At 39.9% G+C, this 27,964-nt stretch overlaps 1 protein-coding gene across 2 annotated transcripts in view; it reads left to right on the top strand.

Moving 5' to 3' along the window:
* Window positions 1-27,964, top strand: part of abcg4a (ATP-binding cassette, sub-family G (WHITE), member 4a) — a 45,262-nt gene that overhangs the window by 13,627 nt on the left and 3,671 nt on the right. For both annotated transcript variants that reach the window (XM_061897578.1, XM_061897577.1), the window contains 10 exons: window positions 15,754-15,871; window positions 15,942-16,074; window positions 16,137-16,187; window positions 16,275-16,420; window positions 17,045-17,168; window positions 20,385-20,499; window positions 20,585-20,712; window positions 25,656-25,754; window positions 26,069-26,237; window positions 26,338-26,438. In XM_061897578.1, coding sequence (XP_061753562.1) covers window positions 15,754-15,871; window positions 15,942-16,074; window positions 16,137-16,187; window positions 16,275-16,420; window positions 17,045-17,168; window positions 20,385-20,499; window positions 20,585-20,712; window positions 25,656-25,754; window positions 26,069-26,237; window positions 26,338-26,438 — 1,184 coding nt within the window. The remainder of the gene's footprint in view (window positions 1-15,753; window positions 15,872-15,941; window positions 16,075-16,136; window positions 16,188-16,274; window positions 16,421-17,044; window positions 17,169-20,384; window positions 20,500-20,584; window positions 20,713-25,655; window positions 25,755-26,068; window positions 26,238-26,337; window positions 26,439-27,964) is intronic.

Genomic DNA, 27,964 nt, shown 5'->3' with positions numbered 1-27,964 from the left:
ATAAAACCTTTTAGTCACCTTTACACTCTTTTAATCCAATATATTAAGACTATCTGAGGCTGAGCCAACCAGTGGCCACGATACTGAAATTGGTTTGGTTTCCTCTGGCCAATACTACTTAGGTATTGATATTTTAAGTACATCTAGCCATTTTTATGCTTTTAAATGCCAAATTCAGACCAAATATTTTGTTTGAAGTATGCTTAATTATTATTTTTTTTTTAAATCAACAGAAATCTGCGATATGGTAAAGCCACAATATCTGAAGCAAGTTGTGGCAAAGGATGGCTGTAACAGAGGTTTTTTCAATAACATTGTAACATTGAAAAATGCATTTATAATGATGTTACTTTTAGGACTTTTTGCCAGTAGCTGCAAAATGTTGAAAGCTTCTTCAAATCTTGGCTCTCTTGTTTTATACTCAGGCTGGTTATTTGCTGTAGGGCCTCATCAGGGGCGGACATACCAATGGCTTGGGGCCACAAAACATCACATAAAAAAAATATCTTGTTCAGGCACGGCAATAATCAAGAGTTCTCTTTTTCTCACCAGTCACACACCTCCAGCCTTTACAATAATAGTGATAAGCGCCACAGTCGGTCCAGCTGCGCAACAAAAATTATGATGTACAAGAAATGGCTTACAATTTATTTCTTGCTAATTAATGTTCCTATCAATTACAGTAAAAGTGTTTGGATCCGTCTTACGCGTCTACTCGCATTTTAGTTTCTAATGCGATAAATGGCCATGTTGTTTTTGCTATGTGGAGGGCCCCAATGAGTAGTTTTGCTTTGTGCCCGCAAATGACTGACTAGGCCCCTGAGTCTCATCAAAGTTGCTATAGCTGCAGTCATGTAGCATTAGATACATTATGTGTATGTGTATTATCAGTGGCGGGCCGTGCGTTTCCCATCTAGGCCTTCTCAGTAGTCTTGTGGTTAGAGTGTCCGCCCTGGGATCGGTAGGTCGTGAGTTCAAACCCCGGCCGAGTCATACCAAAGACTATAAAAATGGTACCCATTACCTCCTTGCTTGGCACTCAGCATCAAGGGTTGGAATTGTGGGTTGAATCAGCAAAAATTAGTACCGGGCGTGGTCACTGCTACTGCTCACTGCTCCTCTCGTCTCCCAGGGGATGAAGATGATGGGTAATAATCTCACCACACCTCGTGTTCGTGTATGTGTGACAATCATTGGTGTTTTAACTTAACTTTCAGTGATGTCATACTTAGTCCGACTTCAATAAATACCTCTCAAAATACCATCATTTATGTCGCCTCATACTATATTACTGTAATAATACTATACAGCAATACACTTGCGCATTACTTTGTGTTGAAACAAATCAATTTGTCACTTGTGTACAAAAAGGGCTATTTTTTGGCGCATTTAAAAATCAGTAAACCCGCTTTGGATGTGGTACTGTAAAAAACAAAAATAATTGTAAAAAAAAAAAACATACTCAATGTGAAAAAATATACTTGAACTCACAATACCGCTCGCAGTTGGTTGATTTTAGTGGAAGTGGCAGGTAAACTCTTATATCTGCCACCTAATCAATGTTTTGCTCTGCTACTTTGTTGGTTAAAAAAGTGAGTACCGCTGATTTCTCCGCTGGCCTGGTATGGCTCCGGTGCCACTTTCTGCTTTCCTAAATCACAACTTGTTATTGGATACCTGGTAGTGACAAGTGAGTATCCAATCACAGTCACGTTCAACATAAGGCTACTGTCAACATCTTGTGAACTGATCGGCTTTTGCAACTGTCTGTTAACTGAATGTCCTCAGTTCGTTAAACTGCACAGCTGCCGCTAATCTTAGGTCAGAAGGCCTCAGGCAGAATTCATACAGTGCTGGCAACAAGCCAGCTGAATTCTGATTGGATAAAAGCTCTAATTTAAAAGCGCAACACTGGAGCCTAAGAGGACATGAAGAGAATATGATGAATACTTTTTTACTGTATATTTACGGAAAGTCAAATAAATATAAAATTAACTTTTACTAATTAATTATCATAATTTATGTTAGGCCATCAGAGAAGGCCTTGCTGGCCCTGATGGCACACCACTAGTGTGTATGTTTCAATGGGGCCCTGGGCGAAACCACACCAGCTGTCACATCGGGGTCACATCTTTATGTGGGGTCGTTCTCCCAGGAATGCAGACGGAAAACTCTGGATGAAAGCGTGAGGTAGGAATGATTTATTGTCCATAAATCATGCAAAACACAAGAATACCGAAAAACGTTCAATAGCATGGGAGCTATGGCGAAGCTTGGCACATGAACTAGAAACAGGTAACATAGAAGTACTCAACATGACGGTTTTTTGCAGCAAAAAATGACGCCAGCCTTACTGCACAGCAAAGGCAGGCTTCAATAATGCCTTTGATTAGTGCTCATGAAGCAGGTGAGCGGGCGAACACTAATCAGAGACCGGTGAACACAATGAGCAACCATGGCAACCAAAACAAACTCAGAGGTGCACAGACAGAAACTAAAGGAGTCCAAAATTAACAGAAAATACAAGACACGATCCAGACAACGGATCATGACACCAGAAACATATCTTTTTCTCATTCCCCACCAATCACCGTCACGGAGAGGTGTATTCACCACCATCAGAACTCTAAACCACCAACATTAATAGATCTCCACCCGCCCTCTCATCCTTGCCCCGCCCATAGCAATGCCGTCCTGGGCAATAACTAGCTTTGTCCAGTTTAAGATCTGCTGGTCTCAGCCCCATTCGGATGCAATGAAGGCGGATACAACAACAAAAAATGAGAATGTTGCAGTAAAATGTTACATGTTTGTCCTTAGCCCATGAGCTATGCTGTAAAGCATAATCCTGCTGTCTGACTACCAAATCAACAAACAATGCACTTCTTGCACTTGGCAGAGGCAAGATGCCAATGTTGCTACCTCTGCAGAGTCTATTTAAGCAGCGCCATCGCCGCTTAATCCAAACGCTGGGATCCATTTGGAGCACCCAGCGTACAAAGAGCTGAGGCGCACAAGCCTTGAACTTGTGATGTCAGGCGTGATAAACATTTTACAATCGTCACCTCAATGCCATACAGCTTGTGAGTGATTTCTAAAAATGACTGTGGCAAATGAAGCATACCCAGAAAGCGCTCTGGAAATTAATCTTCTATTGGTGGACCAGTACATGAACTGAGGTGTACTAACTGTATCATTGAAGAAACCAATTTGTCCTGTTTAGAGGCACAAAGGCATGATGCCTTTGTGGACATGCAGTGATATGAATTTCTACGTAAGCAACACATGGAAAATTAAATATACACCTCTCGAAGTCAGATAACTAATTCTAAATATAGAATAGGTTAGGAGTTGTTACGCCTGTTCGGCATTGTGGTGCCAGGTTCGATTCCCTCGTGGATGCGTCAAAACGAAGAACACAACAAAGGTAAGATATAACCAATTTATTCTAGATAACAGAAGGAAAGCTATAACAAAAACACTGGCGCTAACAAAAGGCAAACCAAAGACGCTAGTATGTGAACTAGTAGTTACAAAATAGGAAATTAAACTGGCACGTTGGCACACAAAAAGGAGCAAATAAAACATTTAGCATGTGAGCTAATAACGAGGTGCGTAGTGTGAGAGCTCGCGAAAATAGTAGGAATTGCGTGAAAGCAAACGATCAAAACAGACGTATAGTTGCGTGAGAGCAAACTAGAGTCCCAGAAAGAATAAACAGAAGAGCTTGGCTTATAAAGGGTGGTGATTACAAGAACAGGTGTGCGAGAACCGAGACTAGCAGGTGGAAATAATAAGTGACCATGGAAACAAACAAAACAGGAAGTAAACGGGTCAGAACGGAGAATGAAAACACAGATGGAAAAATAAACAACAACATGTGAAGATCAGAGTAACGGATCGTAACAGGAGTGACTTTATTCATCTCTCACTGGGGCGTGGGAGCGGCCAACGCTGCTGCTCACTGCTCCCCTCACCTCCCAGGGGGTGATCAAGGGTGATGGGTCAAATGCAGAGAATAATTTCGTGTGTGTGTGACAATCATTGGTACTTTAACTTTAACTTTAAATACACAATATTGCCAAAAGTATTTGGCCACCCATCCAAATGATCAGAATCAGGTGTCCTAATCACTTGGCCCGGCCACAGGTGTATAAAATCAAGCACTTAGGCATGGAGACTGTTTCTACAAACATTTGTGATAGAATGGGCCACTCTCAGAAGCTCAGTGATTTCCAGTTTGGAACTATAATAGGATTCCACCTGTGCAACAAATCCAGTCAGATAATTTTCTCTCTCCTAAATATTCGAAACATAACTGTTGGCTTTGTTATAAGAAAATGGAAGACTTTGGGAACAACAGCAACTCAGCTCCGAAGTGGTTGGAGTGTGTAATTTGGAGGAGGAGGAATTATGGTGTGGGGTTGTTTTTCAGGAGTTGGGCTTGCTCCCTTAGTTCCAGTGAAATGAACTTTGAATGCTCCGAGATACCAAAACATTTTGAACAATTCCATGCTCCCAACCTTGTGGGAACAGTTTTGGAGCGGGCCCCTTCCTCTTCCAACATGACTGTGCACCAGTGCACAAAGAAAGGTCCATAAAGACATGGATGACAGAGTCTGATGTGGATGAACTTGACTGACCTGACCTTAACCCGATAGAACACCTTTGGGATGAATTAGAACGGAGAGCCAGGCCTTCTCAACCATAATCAGTGTGTGACCTCACCAATGCACTTTTGGAAGAATGGTGGAACATTTCTATAAACACACTCCGCACGCAACCTTGTGAACAGCCTTTCCAGAAGAGTTGAAGCTGTAATAGCTGCAAAAGGTGGACCGACATCATATTGAACCCTATGGGTTAGGAATGGGATGTGAGTCAAGGCAGGTGGCCAAATACTTTTGGCAATATAGTGTATGTTGGTTGCAATGCAGGTACAAAAAGTCCACAAACAATTAGGGGTAAAATCCCATTAAAACAATTAAGAGGGAACCATCAAAGAACACAAAGTGTGACGATCTGTCACTTCACTTCTGGTTGTGGTTCCTTTTTTTGTTGTTTGTTTCCTTATTTTTGTTCCCCTTCCTGCATGTCTCCCTGAGTGCTCGTTCCCCTTACCTGTCCCTGATTGGCAGCCTGGCACACCTGGTTGCAGTTGCCAATCAGGCGGCTATTTTTGCCTGCCTCGCCTGTTCCTCAGTGCTCGGGACTGATTATGTTCAGGACCTTTGCATGCATGACTGCTTCTCCTTATTTTGAGTGTATTAAAAGACTCTTACCTGCACGTCGTTCTCCCGTTTCCTGCATCCTGGGGTCACAACCGCCGCAGCCATGCGGGTTCCTCACACAAAGGACATTAAATACATTAGAAGAGCACAGAACTGATGCGACCAGATGCCACTTCAGCTGCGCCAGTTTTACTACGTACGGTTACAACAACAAAAATGCAATGAAAAACTAAAAAAATTGCAATAAATAATACATAATGCGCACATATGATTGCACCGTGCATAGAAAAATAATACATCAAAACAAAAACACCTTCTGGACACCATGCACCGCGGTGGCCTGTGCAGTGCTCCTCGCCATCGTCTGCTGGGCTGGGGGGCAGCGCGGCCAGAGACAGGAACAGACCCAACAAAGCAACCAAGAGAGCCAACTAGGTTCTATGCTGCCCAGTAGCCCAGGCCAAAGTCCGGTCCGTGCGGATGTAAGAGAATCCATCTATGGAGACCAAAGTATCCGATTTATGTTCATTCAGCCCCGTGAAGCTCGTCCATCCTGACGGTCAAGCACCGCAACCCCATCTATTCCTCTGCACGCGTACTCCGGTGTGGCAGAGAGCCAGCAGCTGGCCTTGGCCAAATGGCTCCTCCAGGAAGATCCAAAAGTTCACAAATAAGCACCGAAAAGCAACGCAGAATTTCCAAAAGTGCCACTTCTTTTTGTTCAGTCCCGAAAGGGCCCAAAGCCTGAGACAAAGACCACATGAAAACGAGAGGGAAACATCAAGAACACAAAAGGAGCAAAGAGGTCCTTCAACCAGCAGCCTCTACATATGTGCCATCCAAACATATATAGTCATAGTTTTACCTGTTATCTAAGTTATTTTAATAGTTTAATAGTTGGCCATCAGTCAATTTTGTCAGCCACCTTTTCACTGGTGCTTCGTGAACCAAAAAATGTTTCCGGGTGTCTGCTGGATTGACCATTAGCTCATCTATTAAGACATTTGTTACCGTTCCCAAATATTGTCATCCATCCAATTCCTTGTGTACTGCGCCCATATTTTTGTATCAGACAGCAACAGCAGGAAAGCCTTTCTGCTCTAATTATTAGCCTTAGCTGTGCTTCCTCCAAAGTTGAACCTATTCACCTGGTGCTGGTTGACTGCCAAGTTGTTTTAATTCCAAAACATTTTTCCCATAATCATAAAAGGGTGTTTAGCTATGGAGAAAACATTGTTGAATCATAAGACCTTACACTCAAGTGGCCGACAACTGTAAAGGAAGGTTAAACACTGTGTAATAGAACAGAAACAAAGTAAAAGTACTAACCCTTTGAAGGAGACAACAATGGAGGTCGTTTGCAGAGGGATAGTGTCACCAAGTAAGCTAATACATATGCAGATAACAAAAAGATAACCTTGTGTTACAAAAGTAGTGTTTGGGAAAACAACATGATTTTCAGTCGGCAGTTGCGCAACAATATCATAGCAACCATACCATCCCTTTTCTTTCTTCAGTGTAAGTGCATACACATTTACACCAGACAGGGGGGATTGACAGCCTTTTTCAGCCATTTTTACCCAGTTTAACTTCTAATTGTGACAAATTCAACTTTTTTTTGTTATATCTGTTGTCTTAAACCAGTGTTTCTCAAAGTGTGGGGCGCGGCCCACTGGTGGGGAATAGAGACATGACAGGTGGGGCGCGAGAAACGGGAGGAGATTCCACTTCATTTTTTTATTTTATTTTATTTTTTTTTATTCTTAGATTTTTTTTTTTACAACCCCGTTTTCTATACAAACTGTAAATCACTTTGTGATTCTGTCTGTGAAATCCCCTATATAAATTAATGTAAATTACTTATTTTTCCTGTATGCTTTAAATTTCTAGGTAGGAGCGAAAGTTTGACAGACGCAACAGTAACTAATGGGGGCGGGCTGAGCGGAAGAAACTTTCGTGCGGATGGGTAGCAGGCTAATGTGTGGACCACAATTCCACAAAATGGATAAATTGGCGGGCTCCATGGTGGCAGAGGGGTTAGTGTGTCTGCCTCACAATGCGAAGGTCCTGCAGTCCTGGGTTCAAATCCAGGCTCGGGATCTTTCTGTGTGGAGTTTGCATGTCTTCCCCGTGAATGCGTGGGTTCCCTCCGGGTACTCCGGCTTCCTCCCACTTCCAAAGACATGCACCTGGGGATAGGTTGATTGGCAACACTAAATTGGCCCTAGTGTGTGAATGTTGTCTGTCTATCTGTGTTGGCCCTGCGATGAGGTGGCGACTTGTCCAGGGTGTACCCCGCCTTCCGCCCGATTGTAGCTGAGATAGGCGCCAGCACCCCCCGCAACCCCAAAAGGGAATAAGCGGTAGAAAATGGATGGATGGATAAATTGGCTTCATATAGAGTTGCATACAGAATTGCTCAATGCAAAAAACCACACACAATTGCTGAGCAGCTGATTCTCCCCGCTGCAATAGACATGGTGTCAGAGACAAGCGCAGCAAAATTAAAAGCTGTCCCGCTGTCAAGCGACACAGTTGCGAGACGTATATGCGACATTGCAAGTGATCTTGAGGAACAACTCGTAGACCAGGGGTCGGCAACCGGCGGCCCCGTAGCTGCATGCGACTCTTTGATCACTCTGATGCGGCTCAGTTTGTCACGGCCAGCACAGCTTGTCATCCTGCTTGTCAAACCTCGGGACATGCCCACGGCCCCGCGCGTCTGCTGCTGCAGGACGGAGACATGTGGGTGTCCAAGTTAAAGCGCCTGACAGCACACCTTGAGGATGTTTCACGCCAGAAGGCCGTTCTTGCTCAGAATCAGAAATAGTGTGATATTGAAAACCTCCCCAAACCAGACAAACTTGTGTTCGAAACTTGGAACGCTATCCCCGACTTTTATGTGAACATGAAAAAGTATGCACTTGGAGTCCTGTCGATCTTTGGATCCACATATGTATGTGAGCAGGTGTTCTCCAACATGAACTTTATTGAAAACAAACATGGCACACGCCTCCCAGATGAGAGTTTACAATCCTGTGTGAAGATAAAGGTGACGTCATACAGCCCAGATGTGGAGACGCTGTGCTCTGCGGTTCAGGAGCAGAAATCACATTGACCATGTATGATAAATATTTTAATTCCCTATAGTTTTGCATATATTCACATTTTTTAATTGTTCAGTGAAATAGACATTTTACGGCATTTTTGGTTCTCTGCCAGTGAATAATTTAAGTTTGGCGTTTTTTTTCATTACTACAAGAAAGACTTAAATAGACATTAAGTATTTTACTTAACCTTCAACCCGACGTCTTTTTCGGAGTTAAAACGTTTTGTTGCATGCAGACATTTTATTTCATTTTTTCTGCAGTCGTTCATTGATTTCATAAACGTAACCCATCATAGTTTGTTTATACATAGCACAAGGCAAAAAGAAAACTTTATATGCAGTGTTATTTCATTTTTTTATTTTTATTTTATTTTGTAATTGTTTTGTCCTGTCCAGCTTCCCAGGCAAATCATATAGTTGATGTAGATGCCTATATCGGCTGTTCACATTAACTTTACAGAAGAGAAGTGTAGGATACTTCTCTTGTTGCCTTATTTAAATTTGACTTTACTAAATGTATTTATATTATCATTTGGTGCAGCCGGGCTGGAGCAGCAAGGGATAGAAAGAGAAAAAAAAAGGAAGACAGAGGGGGAAATTGTGGGGATCAGAGGGGGATTAGACAGTGTTATTTCATTTTAAATTTCAAAAGAGTTTTGTGGCTCCCATTTTTTTCTTTAATTTGTGAAATGGGTCAAAATGGCTCTTTGAGTGGTAAAGGTTGCCGACCCCTGTCGTAGACAAAATAAAATAAAGTAGTTTTGCTTTACAAGTGGACGAAACTACTGACAGCAATAAAGACTGCCTGTTCATCGCGTACGTTCGCTTTGTGAATGGCAAGTCACTGTGCGAGGATTTACTGTTTTGGAAATACATAAAACATAGACCCACTGCTGATGAGCTGTTCAAGATAATAGACAGTTTCCTCAAACAACACGACCTTAAATGGGAAAACTGTGTGGGCTTTTGCTCTGATGGCGCACAGACCATGGCAGGGTCAAGAAACGGGCAGCAGGCTCTAATAAAGAGGGTTGCCCCAAATGCGCATTGGACACACTGTGTCATTCACCGGGAAGCACTCGCTTCAAGGCAGCTCAGCCCCGAACTCAATGAGGTTTTAACAGATGTTGTGAGTGCGGTAAATTTGATCAAAACATGAAAAAGTGGCAATTTTAATTTATTTATTATGGAACTTGATGCAAGTTATTTGATTTATTATTGAACTTGATCCAAGTTATTTGATTTATTATTGAACTTGATGCAAGTTATAACACTTTGATTTATTATGGAACTTGATGCAAGTTATTTGATTTATTATTGAACTTGATGCAAGTTATAACACTTTTGTTTCATTTATTATTGAACTTGATGCAAGTTATAACACTTTTGTTTTATTTATTATTGAACTTGATGCAAGTTATTTGATTTATTATTGAACTTGATGCAAGTTATTTGATTTATTATTGAACTTGATGCAAGTTATAACACTTTTGTTTCATTTATTATTGAACTTGATGCAAGTTATAACACTTGTTTTATTTATTATTGAACTTGATGCAAGTTATTTGATTTATTATTGAACTTGATGCAAGTTATTTGATTTATTATTGAACTTGATGCAAGTTATAACACTTTTGTTTCATTTATTATTGAACTTGATGCAAGTTATAACACTTGTTTTATTTATTATTGAACTTGATGCAAGTTATTTGATTTATTATTGAACTTGATGCAAGTTATTTGATTTATTATTGAACTTGATGCAAGTTATTTGATTTATTATTGAACTTGATGCAAGTTACAACACTTTTATTTGATTTATTATTGAACTTGATGCAAGTTATTTTATTTATTATTGAACTTGATGTTATTTTATGTTATTGAGTTTGAGTGTATACAACTTGATGTTACTTGATGTTCAATAAATTTGAAAATGTTAAGCTTGGCATTAGCGTTCTGTTGGGGTGATGGGGGCAGGTGAGGCTTGAAAACTCCCCCTTGTCCAAAGTGGGGAATGACAAAAAAAGTTTGAGAACCACTGTCTTAAACCATCATTGGTTATATTTTTGTATTTGGAAAAAAATTAAAAAATACATTTTGGGGTCCGTACACAAGCTGAGCTGCGTTTTTTTTTCTTCTGTAAAGTCCATGGTTGTTGTTTTTACAGTGTATTACTATCAATAGAAAAACAGCACCATTGTTTTTTGTAGCAGACTTCTGGCAACTGAGCTGGCAGTATTTTACCGTACAATCGTATTTTAAGTGTACAATGTGATGGATAACAAACTTTGAAATCCTAAGTCAAACAGATGTTTAAGGGTTTTTTTTATTTTTATTTTTTTAAATAAAATGTAATAATATATGTTTAATAGTATTTATTGGTATAAACATAAATATTTTATAATATAATTTGTTGCATTATTAGATAATATTAGATTATGTAGTACATGTATTATTTCTGTAAAAAATGGACATGGTACTTTATTGAGACATACTATGTCCAGGCTTTCGCGGTCCATATAAAATAATCTGACCTGCGGGCCTTGAGTTGGACACCTGTGGTTTAAAAGGTAATCCTTTAAATCATGGCTGTCAAAATCTGGCCCGCCGTGTAATTTAATTTGGCCCTTGAGGCAATATCAATCTAGCATTAGAGCTGGCCCGCCGGTGTTATACAGCGTCGGTGCCGCTGTAACACCGCATTCACCGCTAATACTCATACTTGCCAACCCTCCTAATTTTCCCGATAGACTCCCGAAGTTCAGTGCCCCTCCCCAAAATCTCCCGGGGCAACCATTCTCCCGAATTTCTACTGATTTCCACCTGGACAACTATATTGGGGGCGTGCATTTAAGGCGTTTAGCGTTCTCTACAACCTGTCGTCACTTCCGCTTTTCCTGCATACTAACAGCGTGTCACATAATATTTGTGGCTTTTACACACACACACACGTACAAGTGAATGCAAGGCATACTTGGTCAACAGTCATACAGGTCACACTGAGGGTGGCCGTATAAACAACTTTAGCACTTTTACAAATATGCACCACACTGTGAACCCACACCAAACAAGAATGACAAACACATTTCGGGTGAACATCCGCACCGTAACACAACAGAACAAATACCCAGTACCCCTTGCAGCACTAACTCTTCCGGGAAACTTCCAGCAAACTGACCAGTAATTAACGTTTTATTCATGCATTTTCTCTTGCTACTTCAAAGCTTGAATGTTTGGTTCAGTCATTATTGTTATTTTATTTTAAAATGTATTATTAGCCTGTGGAAAAAATTTGATATTTACCTCAGAAGATTGCAAATAGAAAAAAAGGCTTAACATTTTATTTAAATTTCATTTGATATGCCATTGATATTTTTTCATTATTATTATTTTTATTATTTGAAACTGGATTTTGCATTTCACTAAAGGTATATAAGCCTTGCTTGTTCAATATTTAATGCAAAATTGTCTGGGTCCCTATTAAAAGGTTAATTGGTTCAACCTTGGCCCGCGGCTTTGTTCCATTTAAAATTTTGGCCCACTCTGTATTTGAGTTTGACACCCCTGCTTTAAATGCTCGTAATGTATGACGTCACACATGATAATGGTTTTGAATCTCCTGTTGTTCTTTGACTTTTGAGGCACCACATTGTTTGACATTTGGGGTATTTTCAGTATATCCCAGAGTTGCTTTGCCGTGATTTTATAGCCAATGTTCTAGCCTTAAGTTCATTTTGGTTGTCTTGGTCGCTACATTTTTCAACATGCACAAATGATACTTTCACTCTAACATGACTATGCATGTTTCAAATGTATTTCTGCTGATTTGACTGCTATCCATGCACCTCTGTACTGACAATTTACTGAGAAAATATCTACTCAAGATAAAGTGCTGCCCTTGCCCTGGAGGTAGTATTACTATTTCATACTATTATCAGCAAATGGCTTAATTTGACTGAGTGTAAAATATTATGTCAGTATGTTGCAGTGCAGATCTTTTGTCCACCACTCAAACTGCAGTTATAAGTGCAAGGATGCCTAATCTTTAGGCTCTCAAATGCCATTGTGGTGTCGTGAGCGGACATTGAACCCCTCTTGCTGCTGCATGGCACAGTGAGATGCGGTGATAAAGATGTCCCTGCAGCGTCACACAGATAAAATCATTATAATGCAAGAGCTAGAGCAGCAGTCTGGAGCATCAGTATTCACCACCATACTGCAAGAAAGCAGGGATTGGATAAACATATTTTACTTTAATTTCTGGCACCATTTTAGGACTTTTAGGTCTGTAATGTGACATGTTTTTATTACTTTGTCTTTTGTGGCTTTAGTCAACCAGGAACATCTTTAGCGGCATTTAAAAAAAAACTGTTGCAAGGAGAGAAGCCTTTGGCTTGTTTAACAGTGTCAAGGAGTGCATGGTTATTTAGTAACTACTGTACATTTAAATCTTTGAAATCATTAAATTGATGACACTGGCTGAATTGAGCCGGTGAATGATTGCTTCGCTGCCTTGGGACGTGATTAATATGAGAAAATTAATATAGTGTTGTTTTTTGTAGGTTTTAGCATATGTCATTGTCTAGAATGCCCAATATATTAGAGTTAGTATATTAAGGATTAAAAAAAAAAAAAAAAACACTGATTTCCACAGCGCTCGACTTTTTTCCAAATTTTGTTATGGTACAGCCTTTTTCCAAAATAGAATAAATTATATATAGGATCCTTGCAACTCCACACACAACACCCTGTAGTGCTTTGTTTTTTTGTTAATTGTAAATGTATATAAAATTTGTTATTGTTTTAAGTTTTCACATCCTGCGTCCAATACTTTATTTATGCACTTTTACAGCCTAGAGTATTTTTGAATATGATGACACAAACCTTTGCATGTTCTCCCCGTACCTGCGTGGGTTTCATCCGGGTACTCTGGCTTCCTCCCACTTCCAAAGACATGCACCTGGGGATAGATTGATTGGCAACACTAAATTGGCCCAAGTGTGTGAATGTGAGTGTGAATGTTGTCTCTCTATCTGTGTTGGCCCTGCGATGAGGTGGCGACTTGTCCAGGGTATAACCGCCTTCGGCCCCAATGCAGCTGAGATAGGCTCCAGCACGCCCCGCGAGCCCGAAAGGGACAAGCGGTAGGAAATGGATGGATGGAAACCTGGAACATATAATCCTCCCACTTCCAAAGACATGCACCTGGGGATAGGTTGATTGGCAACACTAAATTGGCCCTAGTGTGTGAATGTGAGTGTGAATGTTGTCTGTCTATCTGTGTTGGCCCTGGTGGCGACTTGTCCAGGGTGTAACCGCCTTCGGCCCCAATGCAGCTGAGATAGGCTCCAGCACCCCCTGCGACCCCGAAAGGGACAAGCGGTAGGAAATATACACACATATATATATATATATATATATATATATATATATATATATATATATATGTGTGTATATATGTGTATATGTAAATATGTATATATGTACCCAGATGATATGCAAAATGCCTTCTAAGATACATATATGTGTGTGTGTATATATATATATATATATATATATATATATATATATATATATATATATATATATATATATATATATATATATATGTGTGTGTGTGTGTATGTATCTTAGAAGGCATTTTGCATATCATCTGGGTCGGCTTTATCATTTCGGGCTCCCAAACTTGGATAGTCAGAGAGTTTGATGTCGGATCCAAACTATTTATCCTCTCCAATCAGTCCCCTTTAGAAATCAGTCCAAACCACGCAAATTCAATAAATCCCCGCCAAGTGTATGCGGTGTCACAACTTTGTCCAATGCCCATTTTTGGTCAATCAGCATCATTTTCGCCAATTTAATTTCCCTCTGAGTGGCGTTCAAACACGCACTTCAATTCTCTGATCAAAACTTATGTTTGTTTCTTCTGTAGACAAAGCAGAAACTGCAATGTTTAACAATATATTAACTAATCATTGCTCAAACCGTTGTCCTCTCGCTTAGTTCAGACCTACCTCCTGTTCCTGTTCCCAGCCTTACGCCTTTTTGGAAATGTAGTATACTGTATAAACATTTAGCAACACACCAAAGTCCTAGTTTACATGTATTTATATATCTATTTAAATTAAGTACATATTTTAATTTGCAATGCTGACCTAGCAAAGAAGTATCCTTTGCAATGTTAGAGATGTTGAAGTGAAATATAAATCTCTCATTGTCTCTCATTTATCAAAAAAAAAAAAATACTGCTATAGAAAGCTTTAACGGTTCACAAATGCTCACATAATGAAATGAATAAGAATGAAATAAGCACAAAAACAACATCAACAACAGTCGTTGATGGTTTTTGTTGTAGAGGATGGACCAGGCATCAGGCTCTCAGACTACAGCTGTTCTATCTGAGTCTGTGAGCATGATCTGAACAGTCCTGTTGTGATGTATTCAACGCGCTAAGAGGATTAACGTTGGCCAGTTTTGCCCATTCCTGTAAAATGATCAGTGGAAAAGGGTATGAATACTTTTGCATATGGGATTTATTAGTTTTTTATTTGTAATGAAGTTGCAATTATCACAACAAAACGTTTAAATGTTGTCTTTAAGGGTTATTGTGTGGACACATTTTTGAAAACAAAGGCCGTAACATAAATTGTGAATTGCTGTGAATACATAATTGATGCGTTGTAAAGAGGAATTGTAGTCTTAATTTGTTTAATTGTCTGATTGGGAAACGAGCAAACAAGCCTGGTTTAAAGGCTTGTATGGACATTTTTATGGATATTTGTGGTGTAGACTTACAGTCGTGCCTCGTTATCTGAATTTTCCATCAAGTACAAATCATTATAAATCAAGTATTTTCATAGCTGGAGAAAAAAAAACTGTTTATGACTTTCTCAATATGTTTCCAGAGTTGCATAAGAGCCCTCTTAACATGAAGTGACACCCTTAAGTCACCTTTTTATCCAATCAGTGGCCAAGATACTCCTCTAGTGGCCGATGCTATGTTAGTATTGGTATTTTTTTTTTAGTTCATGTAGCCATTATTATTTTTGAAAATGCTTAATTAAGGACTTCAAAACTGCAGAATGTTTTGAAAAAATGTACAATGTGGAAAAGCCATAATATTTGAAGCGCAATGTGGCGAGGGACTACTGTATATGCAGTATGTTCAACCACACCATGAGGTTGTGCACTCATCTTAAAGAGTAACAAGGAAACATCCTTTCCCATACCGTCCACCGTTCTTCTCGTTTGCAGATTAGTGTGAATTGTGAAGTAAACACATTTTGTATAATTAGACGAATGTCTACATGTAAGTATTTTTCTACAGAAATGTTCTTGTGATGATGCAGAAATGGAGCACTTTCAAACTTAATAGTCTGTCTGTCTTTAGTCTGTCTTTTTCCTCTTCATCAGGTTACAAAGCCCTCCTCAAGTGTCTTTCTGGAAGATTTAACAGCCGAGAGCTTATTGGCATCATGGGGCCTTCTGGGGCCGGGAAGTCCACCCTGATGAACATCCTGGCAGGATACAGGTGAGTCCCGGAATGCTTACCAACCGTTCAATTTGCACACGTTCTTATTATTGCTTCTGTTTGGCCGCAGGGAGACAGGAATGAAGGGACAAATTCTGGTAAACGGCCGCCCGAGAGACCTGCGGACCTTCCGAAAGATGTCCTGCTACATCATGCAGGATGACATGCTGCTGCCCCACCTCACGACCAGGGAGGCCATGATGGTAAGGCCCCGCATTTTCCTCCATTTCTCATTGATTCTTCATGATGCTCATGTGTCCTTCAGGTCTCTGCCAATCTGAAACTCAATGAGAGCATGCAGGTCAAAAAAGAACTTGTAAGTCAGGGTTGATATATATTAACACATGTGTCATTGGTTTGATTGATGGCGTTCTCACTGCACAGTTCTTGTTGTCCATAATAGGTGCATGAGATACTGACTGCTCTCGGGCTTCTGGACTGTGCTCAAACACGTACCAACTCCCTTTCGGGGGGTCAATGCAAAAGACTCGCCATTGCCCTTGAGTTGGTCAACAACCCCCCTGTCATGTTCTTCGATGAGCCCACCAGGTACAAAGTCACGCTGTCAAACTAATTTTAAACGGGGGGCCACAAGGAGAAAAATCTACTGCCAAGTGGGCCAGACTGGTAAAATCACAGCACGATAACTTAAAAATAAAGACAACTTCAGATGGTTTTCTTTGTTTAAAAATAGAACAAGCACATTCTGAAAATGTACAAATCATAATGTTGTTACATGTTGCGGTGAATAATTTTTTTGTTGTTATCTATATTTTCTGAATAAATGATGTAATAATGTTCATCAGTTGGTGTTCATTTTCAATCTGTCAAAATAAAAAAAATTATATCAAAATCAAATTACATGAGGTTACTTATGTAGTTTGATAATTTTCCTCGACTGATGTCCAAATAACATCATGTGGTTTATTTTGTACATACGTAGCATCATCTACAAAGATACAAATAATTGCCATTGCGACATCCAGTGGACACATTTAGAACTGCTGTTTCTTTCATTCAAAAGTTTCAGATTAATTTTTATACTTCATAAACTCATCCCGCGGGCCAGATAAAACCGGTTTGTGGGCCTGATCCAACCCCTCGTGCCGTACGTTTGACACCCCTCTTCTAATCACTGCATTCCAGGCTAATCACGGAATCTGTTTTTTTCAGTGGTCTGGACAGCGCGTCTTGCTTCCAGGTGGTTTCTCTCATGAAGTCTCTGGCCCTAGGAGGGCGGACAATCATCTGTACCATTCATCAGCCTAGTGCCAAGCTCTTTGAGATGTTTGATAAGGTAGCCTGAGTGCCTACACGGCTTTCTCTCTAATGTAGTAGCCGCTGCGCATCATGACTAATGTTATCTGACTAAGAGAGCACTATAGTTGATGCGCAGGCCTCCTTTTTTAAAATCTCTGCTCTGCATAAGGCCGCCGTCTGATAAAAGGCAAGCGTTTTTCCAGATAACATTTTGACTGTGTTTTCGAACACAACTGATGGCACCCTTTGTAATAGTACAGTCGGGTATTTAGTCCTCATTAATATAAAACTCAGTTTTGATTGAAGTTGTCGGCCAGGTATTAATAAAAGAATAAGATTATGGGTGTTGCAGTGAACTTCACTCACTAATAAGGTTATGTTAAGATCTCTATTCTTTGGTTGGTTGGTTGGTTTATTTGTTTGAAACTACAGAATTAATTTCCATGATAATTGTGAAGAACCCATTGCTTTTCGGAGTATAGTAAATTGGTTTAGCTAGGGCCGGTGTTCTATCGATTTCCCAAATGCAAATATTTCACCTATTCCGTGAACAAAATCCATCCATCCATCCATTTTCTACCGCTTGTCCCTTTCCGGGTCACGGTGCTGGAGCCTATCCCAGCTGCATTCGGGCGGAAGGCATTGTACACTCTGGACAAGTCGCCACCTCATCGCAGGGCCAACACAGATAGACTGACAACATTCACACTCACATTCACACACTAGGGCCAATTTAATGTTGCCAATCAACCTATCCCCAGGTGCATGTCTTTGGAAGTGGGAGGAAGCCGGAGTACGGGGAGAACATGCAAACTCCACACAGAAAGATCCCGAACCCGGTAATCGAACCGAAGACCTTCTTATTGTGACGCATGAGCACTAACCCCTGTACCGCAGTGCTGCCTGTTTTCAAAGTGTATATTTTGAAAATGTACAGTGTTTGAATATATATTTTACGGTCATCACACAAGGTCGAAAAATAAACTTAATAAACATTACCACATTTTCCGGTGTATAAGCTGCACCAGTATACAGTATAAGCTGCTCCCAATACATTTTTGAAGAAAATATATGTTTTTCATACATTCGCCGCAACGAACTATAAGAGATATACTGATAAGTTCTGAAATTAGATATTGACATAGAAATAGTTAGTAAATGTTTATTTGCACATTCTAATTGTTTCAAAAACGGTGCAGTAAAACGGCTGATCAAACAAAATAGAAAAGTCAATGATGTCTGTATTCATCATTTATGAGATGGAAAAGATTTTCTCCTTTTTAAATAAGCCTCAAATTGTTTAACAGGATTTTTCTTCCTTGTACTATGTAAATCAATTAATCAATGTTTATTTATACAGCCCTATATTACAAGTGTCTCAAAGGGCTGCACAAGTCACAACGACATACGCGGTTCAGCGCCCACATAAGGGCAAGGAAATACTCACAACCCAGTGGGAAAGTTGATGAGATTGACTATGAGAAACCTTGGAGAGGGCCGCAAATGTGGGTACCCCCCCTAGGGGAGACCGGATTCAATGGACGTCGAGTAAACACTTTAAACATTTTCTCAAAGTGGATCGTTTTAGTAAATTGTTCTTTGCTTAATCGAAGAAAAATCCAAATATTAGCCGCACCATTGTATAAGCCGGAGTGTTTAAAGCTTGGGAAAAAAGTAGGGTCTTATAGCCGGGAAAAATATGGTACACAGATTCACCCAGACACAGCACACTCGCCGATCAATTCAGACTCTGCATTAAAAAAAAAGCTGATTATAGCAGCATTTATGTCACTGTATGCTGCACGTCAGTCTTATTAAGCACATGCCAAGATAAGATTAAAATATATACTTTATCTTAACTTGTTTATGTTCACTCGCATCCTGAAACTCCTACTGTGACTAAGAACTTGAACTAATGTCTAAATTAGAAGATCCACCTCACTCTGACATCACAATGTTGCTAGATTGCAAATCCCTGCAAACAGAGGCCTCCAAAACAGCATGCAAGCTCAAGTGAACTGTATGATATCATGAGTTGGCCTTGTCTAACATATACTGTAGAAGCCAGAAAAGATAGATAGATAGATGGATGGATGGATGGATGGATAGATGGATGGATAGATAGATAGATAGATAGATAGATAGATAGATAGATAGATAGATAGATAGATAGATAGATAGATAGATAGATAGATAGTACTTTATTGATTCCTTCAGGAGAGTTCCCTCAGGAAAATTTAAATTCCAGCAGCAAAGACAAATATTATCATACTTTAATGACCACATTTGCAGTGCAGACCTGCACCATGGCGGAATTGTTTACACATTTGAAAAAATAACATTTGTGGAGTGTATTTTGGGTTTGTTTATGAGTTAACAGGCTACTTCCTGGCTAATAGGGATGACAAACTAACAGAAGTTGCCATTATGATTCTGTAGGATACGTTCCTTAAGCTGTAATGATACTTTTAAAAGTTAAAATACCACTGATAGTCACACACACACTCGGTGTAGTGATACCACCCTCTGCATTTGACCCATCCCCTTGTTCCACCCTTCGGGGAGGTGAGGGGAGCAGTGAGCAGCAGCGGTGGCCGCGCTCGGGAATCATTTTGGGTGATTTAACCCTCAATTTCAACCCTTGATGCTGAGTGCCAAGCAGGGAGGTAATGGGTCCCATTTTCATAGTCTTTCGTATGACTCGGCTGGGGTTTGAACTCACAACCTACCAATCTCAGGGTAGACACTCTAACCACAAGTTTTCTTACCAACATTTAATATATTTCTTGCTTTGTTGTGAAATTCTAATTGTGTCTGTCTTTAAAATGACAACAGTGTAGAAACTAAGTTGGTGGTGGCTAAGACCTCTGCACATATTGTATTGCATTAATTTAAGTGTCCGATTTAAAAAATCTGCGATGAGGTGGCGACTTGTCCAGGGTATACACCGCCTTCCGCCCGATTGTAGCTGAGATAGGCACCAGCGCCTCCCGCTACCTCAAAGGGAATAAGCGGTAGAAGATGGATGGGTTTAAAAAATAAAAATAAAAAATCACTTTTTGCCTCCGTGCATTCGGCTTTTACATGAAAATGACAGGCTGTCTTTGTAACATCCATTGATATTAACAAACAAACCTTTATATAACTACCTACAATTATTTTTTCACTTAACTTCACTTTATTTAATTTTTATTTTATTCTTTCAAGGCAATATTTTTCATGAACTTATGCTCTGTCTACGCTGTTCTTGCAGTTGTACATCCTCAGCCAAGGACAATGCATCTACAAGGGAACAGTCCCTTACCTTATCCCGTATTTGAAGAACCTGGGCCTGCACTGCCCAACATATCACAATCCTGCTGATTTTAGTAAATCCTCAAATACTTGACTACAATTCTATGTGTGAGCGTGTCAGCGTCTCTCAGACCTTCTGTTTGTCCTCTCTGCCTACAGTCATTGAGGTGGCATCAGGAGAGTACGGAGACTTAAACCCGGTGCTGTTCGAGGCGGTCCAGGGAGGACTGTGCTCCGAGGAAGGCAAGAAGAACTCGAGAGACTCTTGTCACTCTCAGTGCTACAGTGTAAGGCCATTTTTAGAAAAATTTGAAAAATCTCACAGCATGCTACTAAACTAAAATGTTATATAAATGGCAAAAGGTCGATACCCAAGTTGATGATACAGCTCCTGCCATTTAGTGTAAGGGCGTTTATTTATACCATCACCGGCATAGATGAACAAAAATACATTAGCCATATTTTGCAGACCAAAGGCTTCACAGGATTATAAGGGGCACTGCAGATGAGCGGGTCGAGTCAGGTCTATTTTCATACAAAGGCGCACTAAAGGGGTCATATTATTTTTATTTTTTCTAAATTGAAAACACTTCCTTGTGGTCTACATAACATGTAATGGTGGTTATTTGGTCAAAATGTTGCATAGATTATGTTTTACAGATCATCTTCAAGTCGCTTTCTGACAGTCGCTCCAGGATACGCCGCTTTGTAGGCAGTCTTATTCTCGGGGCTCACTTTCGGCAGCGTCTTTTCTCCGTCATCTTTGTTGTAGCAGTGTAGCGTGCAAGGACAGGAGTGGAAGAAGTGTCAAAAGATGGAGCTAACTGTTTAAATGACATTCTGACTTTACTTAAATCAATAATGGAGCAGCATCTCCTCGTCTGTGGCTCACTAGTGCAACAACAATGCCTGAAATGTGTCCCGTGAAAAACTGTCTGACCGGAACTCTCTAATAAGGAAAGTTTTTTGGGTGAATAATGTAAACTCACTATACCGGTATGTTTTAGCGCTTTCATGGTGAGTTTACTGACAGACATAAGTAGAACTTTCCACTACTATATTAGAAATGGCAACAGTGGAAGATGAATGTATCATAACAAGACGATAGAGAAAAAGAAGAAGCTTATTGACATAGCTTCGTCACGGACTTCAAAGGCGGACGCATGCCAATTTTAAGGACTTATGCAGATCCCAAATAAAAATCAGCAGGTACCAGAAGGTAAGAATAGTTTATTTTGCAAAATATTGCGAAACAAAATGCCACTTAATATTTTTTACCTTATACATATCATAATAATACTCGTATGTTGACGCACAGTGCAATCCTTCAAGCGATGCGGCTTCATAGCATACCAAAGTCATACTAAAAGATTTTGATAGATTTTTGAGCAACGTGTTACATGTTCTATATTTTCAGTGGAACATATACAATGTTGGTGTTGTTTCCATAAGTCATATTGAAATCTACACATATATCTTATGTGTGACTACCATCATGTTGCAGTCTACACATATCTCTTATGTGTGACTGCCATCTACTAGTCACACTTATCATTTGACCTTGTACCAAATAAAAAAGCTTTGAGGTCGGTAAGCACAACCAAAATTATTCCATACATTAGGTGCACTGATTTATAAGGCGCACAGTCGAGTTTTGTGAAAATGAAAGGATTCTAAGTACGCCTTATAGTCCGAAAATAATGGTATTTTTATCAAACAATACATTTCCCAAAGCACATTTGATAATTGTGGAACAATGGTTGTGAATCACTTGTGACCATCTCAGTAACGTCACGCAATATCAATGGATTGGAGGCTTTTATTGACCGAGCAAAAAAGCACAGTGCATTCCTGAATGCCTTTCCTGTTCTGTGCTCTATACCAAATATGTACATATATGCCGCCCTCAGGCTTGTTATGCACATCAGCACGCCTGCCATCTTGAGCAGGGGTTTTGTCAGACCGGTGTGCATCTGACTGGCACCAAAATTTTAATTATTGATAGACCTCTTGGTGTGTTCCATTCATCTACGAGCTGGGTATGATGTCACAGCTGAGTTATGAGCGTTCCACTTACGGGGACATAAAACAAGATGGCTGCATCCATGAAAACCATTCTTGTGCTTGCTTCATCTGAATATAAACAACTTATAAAAAATATGCACTCCTTCTGCAACCTTCAAACACGGTGGTTAAAGAAGAAACACAAAGACGCTAGTGGTAGCAATGTAGAATGTATAAAACATGAAAAATATTTATTTGCACAACAATAACATTACCATATATAAATGTCCTACCAGTGATGGGCCATGCGTTTCCCACCTCGGCCTTCAGTGACGTCCGACTGCAATGATTACCTCTCAAAATACCATGATTGATGTCACCACATCACCATTGCTGGAGAAATACTATACAGGAACACATTTACGCCCTGCTGTGCATGGAATCCCCTCAACAGTGTACAAAACCGGTTATTTTCTGGTCCTTTTAAAAATCAATTAGAACGTATCAGCAATTAAAACATCTTATGTGGTACTGTCAAAATTAAAATTGCAAAAAACATGTTAAAAGTGAAAAAATGAAATATTTGAACTCACAATTTGTAGCACCTATTGGACGCCGTATAAGCCAGTGGTACCACTTGTCGCCGGCTTATTCGAGTGGAAATGGCGAGCATTTCCCCATTTCATCGCCAGAACAGCTGAACTAGCTTCCGGGGTTGGCTGCCATAGTCTCACAAGATGTAGTTTCTCTTTAAATATCCTTCTTGAAAATGGCCTACCAAGATATACAGTATATCTGCCACCTAATCAACGTTTTGTTTTCTTTCTCTGCTTTCCCGGTATGGCTGCGGCGCAACACTTCCCGCTTCCTGCTAAATTGAAACTTGTGATTGGATACTCACTTTGGAATGACAAGTGAATATCCAATCACAGTCTCGTTAACATCAGGCTACTTAGATACGCGACTGTCAACAATCTGTGATATGATTGGCTATCCTAACTGTCTCTCAACTCTGTGATCTCAAATTCATCCGCTAACGGTCCAGGTGAATATCCAATCACAGGACGCGTAAATGTCACGTTCATTGTGAGGCCATCTAGAAGGCCTTACTGACAACAACTCCTGAACTGATTGGCTATCGCAACTGTCTATCAACTGCATGTCTCCGTTCACTTACAGTGCACGGACGCCCGCATTGTTGATTCTGAAGGCCTCGGGCATATTTCGTACAGCATGGCAACATAAGCTAGCTGAATTCTGATTGGATACAAACTAAAACTAAAAACAACAGCACTGGAACGAGCATAACATGACATGAAGAGAATATGAATACTTTAGATAATTAGGGAAAGGTAAATTAAAAAATATTTTTATCTTTAATTATCATCCGAATTTCTGGTTATGTTAGGCCAGCAGAGAAGGCCTTGCTGGCCCTGACGGCACACCACTGTGTCCTACAATACGGCTGAGTTCGTACGACAAAAATGATCAGACGTGCTAATAACGACTATCACATAAGCTTCTTTTATTGTTTACAGTCACAGAAGTCATCTTTGAAGCCAACTCGGGGGTGTTGAGGACTCTCCGACTTTATGAGTAAGACATCCATCCTCGGGTGTGTTTTAGTGGAAATTTACGACTAGGAACTCGAAAATTCAGACTTCCCAGTACAGATGGACCATTAGTCTCAGTTGACTAATGCAGTAAATGGACACGGTTGCCAGAGGTGGGTAGTAACGTGCTACATTTACTCCGTTACATCTACTTGAGTAACTTTTGGGATAAATTGTACTTCTAAGAGTAGTTTTTATGCAACATACTTTTACTTTTACTTGAGTATATTTATAGAGATGAAACGCTACTTTTACTCCGCTCCATTTATCTACATTCAGCTCGCTACTCGCTACTGATTTTTATCGATCTGTTAATGCACGCTTCGTTTGGTTTGTCATACAGACCTTTAAAGTAGGATATATCACAAGCCTGCGTTTCACCAATCAAATGCAGTCACTGGTGACGTTTGACTCCGTTTCACCAATCAAACAGAGTCAGGCGGTCACATGATTAACTGCACTTTTTTTTAATTTTTATAAACCTTTATTTATAAATTTCCACATTTACAAACAGTTGAAAATAATCAAAGTAATTACAAAAACAGTACAAAACAGTATAAAAACCGTACAAAACAGAGCCAGGGGGTTGTAAATTCAAAGTAACTCAAATACAATGCAAAAAAAATATATATATAAAATAAACAAAGTGCAAAGCCATAGGCTCACTCAATCTCAGTAAATAACTTAAATTTGGAACACAGCATCGTTGTTTTCACAGCTCTTTGGTTGTTAGAGGTAGAGTGTTTTAATGTAGAGTTCTAAATCTTTTTTAAAGGCACAAAAAACAGGTCGGGTACTGAGAAACTTACTTTTATGAATATAAAACTCATATTACTTAACAATAGTAATATGAGGTTGCAAAGGTAAAATTCATTTTCAAATTTTTTTTCAATACAGTGTAAAACCAAATATATATTATTTAATATATATTATTGTTTTAGTTGCTTAAGAGGTATTCCTGGCTCTGAATTTGTTCATTGCTATTTTTATTTTTTTGTGCATTACTTGTTGCCGTCATCATTAAACAAACAGGTTACTCATCAGTTACTCAGTACTTGAGTAGTTTTTTCACAACATACTTTTTACTTTTACTCAAGTAAATATTTGGGTGACTACTCGTTACTTTTACTTGAGTAAAACATTTCTAAAGTAACAGTACTCTTACTTGAGTACAATTTCTGGCTACTCCACCCACCTCTGACGGTGCTCCCGGCTATCGATGGCGGCCGCGTTGATACATCATTCCAAAGGACAGCAGCATCAGAGGTGGCATCTACGTCTTTATATCTGTTTGGGGCTTACTTCCTGGTAGCATGCTAACTTTCAGATTTGTGGAAACGACTAAAATTGCATTTGTTTTGGGGATTTGCGTGTGTTTTGGACATTGTTTTGCGTTTGCCCCGCAGTTGTGTGTTTTGTGAATTGGCGGTTTCTGTGTGTTTTGGACCTTGCTGCGCGTTTGCCCTTGTCGGCCACCGTAGTTCTCGAAATGGGCCATACCACATCATTCTCAAGGGGGCGCCGCAAATGCGATGTGGAAACTACAAACTTTAATCTGTGCTCGATGTCTTTACTCTTGTCTGACAAGTTGCATTCCATTTCTCTCTCCACAGGACACAGGGACCCTTGAGAAACGTAGCTTTGCCACAAGTACATTCACACAGTTCTGCATCCTATTCAAAAGAACCTTCATTACAATCTGCAGAGATACGGTACTGTGCATTTCAAACCAGGTGTTTTGTGTCATAGTCAATGAAAATACAGTACTGTACTCTGCATCCTGCGTTTTTGTTTTAAATACTGTACATTTTAGCACAGCTGTCATTTTGAAATATTAAACAGTAAACAGAATTGATAAACAATACAATTTTCTTCAACTACGCTCCATTAGGTATATAAATGATATGGTTGTTATAGTTATATAAATGTCCTTTGACCTAAAACATTTGTACAATAATGTTTGTATGGATGGAAAATACTGATGTATTTGATTTTAAGGATTAACTAAAATCCCTTGTTTCGTAAGGTGCTGACCCACCTCAGAGTGATGTCCCATCTGGCGATCGGCGTGCTCATCGGTCTGCTTTATCTCAAAATCGGCAACGACGCCAGTAAAGTTTTCAACAACACGGGTTTCCTCTTCTTCTCCATGCTCTTCCTCATGTTTGCCGCCCTGATGCCCACTGTTCTAACTTGTAAGACCTTGTCTCGCCAGGCCCGGGAAATTCTGTATCGATTGTTCAGCCTTGTTTCAGTCAAAGTGGAAAGACACTTATTGTTTCTTTGGTTCCACAGTTCCTCTGGAGTTGCCTGTGTTTTTAAGGGAACACCTCAACTACTGGTACAGCCTGAAGGCCTACTACTTGGCAAAAACAATGGCGGACATACCATTCCAGGTAATATATCATTGCTTTGTTGGTGTTAGCATTTTTCCAATAGATTCTGAGATACAGTGATACCTCAATTTAAGAGTGCCCCAATTTAAGATGGTTTTGAGATAAGAGCTGTCTCTGCTAATTGTTGCAAGCTAAATGTGAGTTACAAGCATCCCCGCCATTAGTTGGCTTGGCAAATGTCACAGCTCCGACCAAAAAAGCTGGTCTGACTTGCTAGCATTATCTTATAGCTAAAGATGGACAAAAGTTTGTTTTTCAACCATGAGAAGAATGTGAGTGTTAAGGACAGTGCTGAGAAGAAGTGGATGATATTCATTGAACTAAAAGAAGAAATCATCAATAACATGAGAGAGCGTTTTGCCAACTTGGAGAAGCAAATCCCTGCTTGTCTGCACCACACTGAAGCAGAATAAGTCAATAACGCCGGCAAAGACTGTTAGAATAATATCTGAACAATGGGCATGTATCTATGAAAATATTGAAAGGCTGCTGCTGGTGTGTTTGACTAAGAAGCTTTTGGAAGGAGATACAATAGAAGTCAATCTCCAAGGTAAATGATAAATAATAAATGGGTTGTACTCATACTTGCCAAGCCTCCCAGATTTTCCGGGAGACTCCCGAAATTCAGCGCCTCTCCCGAAAACCTCCCGGGACTAATTTTCTCCCGAAATTCAGGTGGCTCTGGAGGCAACGCCCCCTACAGCTCCATGCAGACCAACTCAATGTTGTGACCCTCTTAAACAGGACAATACTGCCATCTACTGTACATAGAATAGAATGTATATATATTCTACATTTATGTGCAGTCAAGGGATATGCCTTAGGGAGTCTGTTCTGAAGCCCACAGTAAAGAGACGTAACTTCATCACGTCGCCTGGTTATTGACTCCAACCCAATATATTACACTGTCGACGAGCAAAATGAAGAAATACGCTTGCAAGTTCCAGAACGATTGGAAATAAGAATTTCAATTTATCCAGGAGAGTTTGAAGGGGAAGGGGTATGTTGCCTGTAAATTTTGTAGAACAGACTTCTCCATTGAACACGGCGGCCGAACGGATATACTCAGCCATGAACGATCAGCGAAGCACAAAGCGTCCGCAGCGCAGCATCGTTCACAACCCAGTATTATGGGCCACCTTGCTAAATGGAGACCCGATGGTGTATCTTATGCTGAGACAAAGATGGCTACGCTGATAGCTGGAAGCAACATCCCGTTCTCATTTGCGGATGTGTACAACAAATCCGTGAAAGATGTTCCCGGATTCGGAGATCGCTCGCCAATACGCAAATGGCAGAACAAAGGTTACTCAAATAGTGAAAGGTAAGTGTTGTTGTTGTTGTTTTTTAGTAACCAGCAAGCACAGTACAGTTAGTAGAACAACTGTGTTTTTATAACTGTGTATTTGATAGGTGCCGTCGGAAATTAAACTATTTCTTTTATTTATATATACAATAAAATAAATATATATAGCTAGAATTCACTGAAAGTCAAGTATTTCATATATATATATATATATACATAT

Source organism: Nerophis ophidion, linkage group LG04, assembly GCF_033978795.1.
Source record: "Nerophis ophidion isolate RoL-2023_Sa linkage group LG04, RoL_Noph_v1.0, whole genome shotgun sequence".
Taxonomy (NCBI): Eukaryota; Metazoa; Chordata; class Actinopteri; order Syngnathiformes; family Syngnathidae; genus Nerophis; species Nerophis ophidion.
This window is presented reverse-complemented; position numbering and strand designations above follow the sequence as displayed.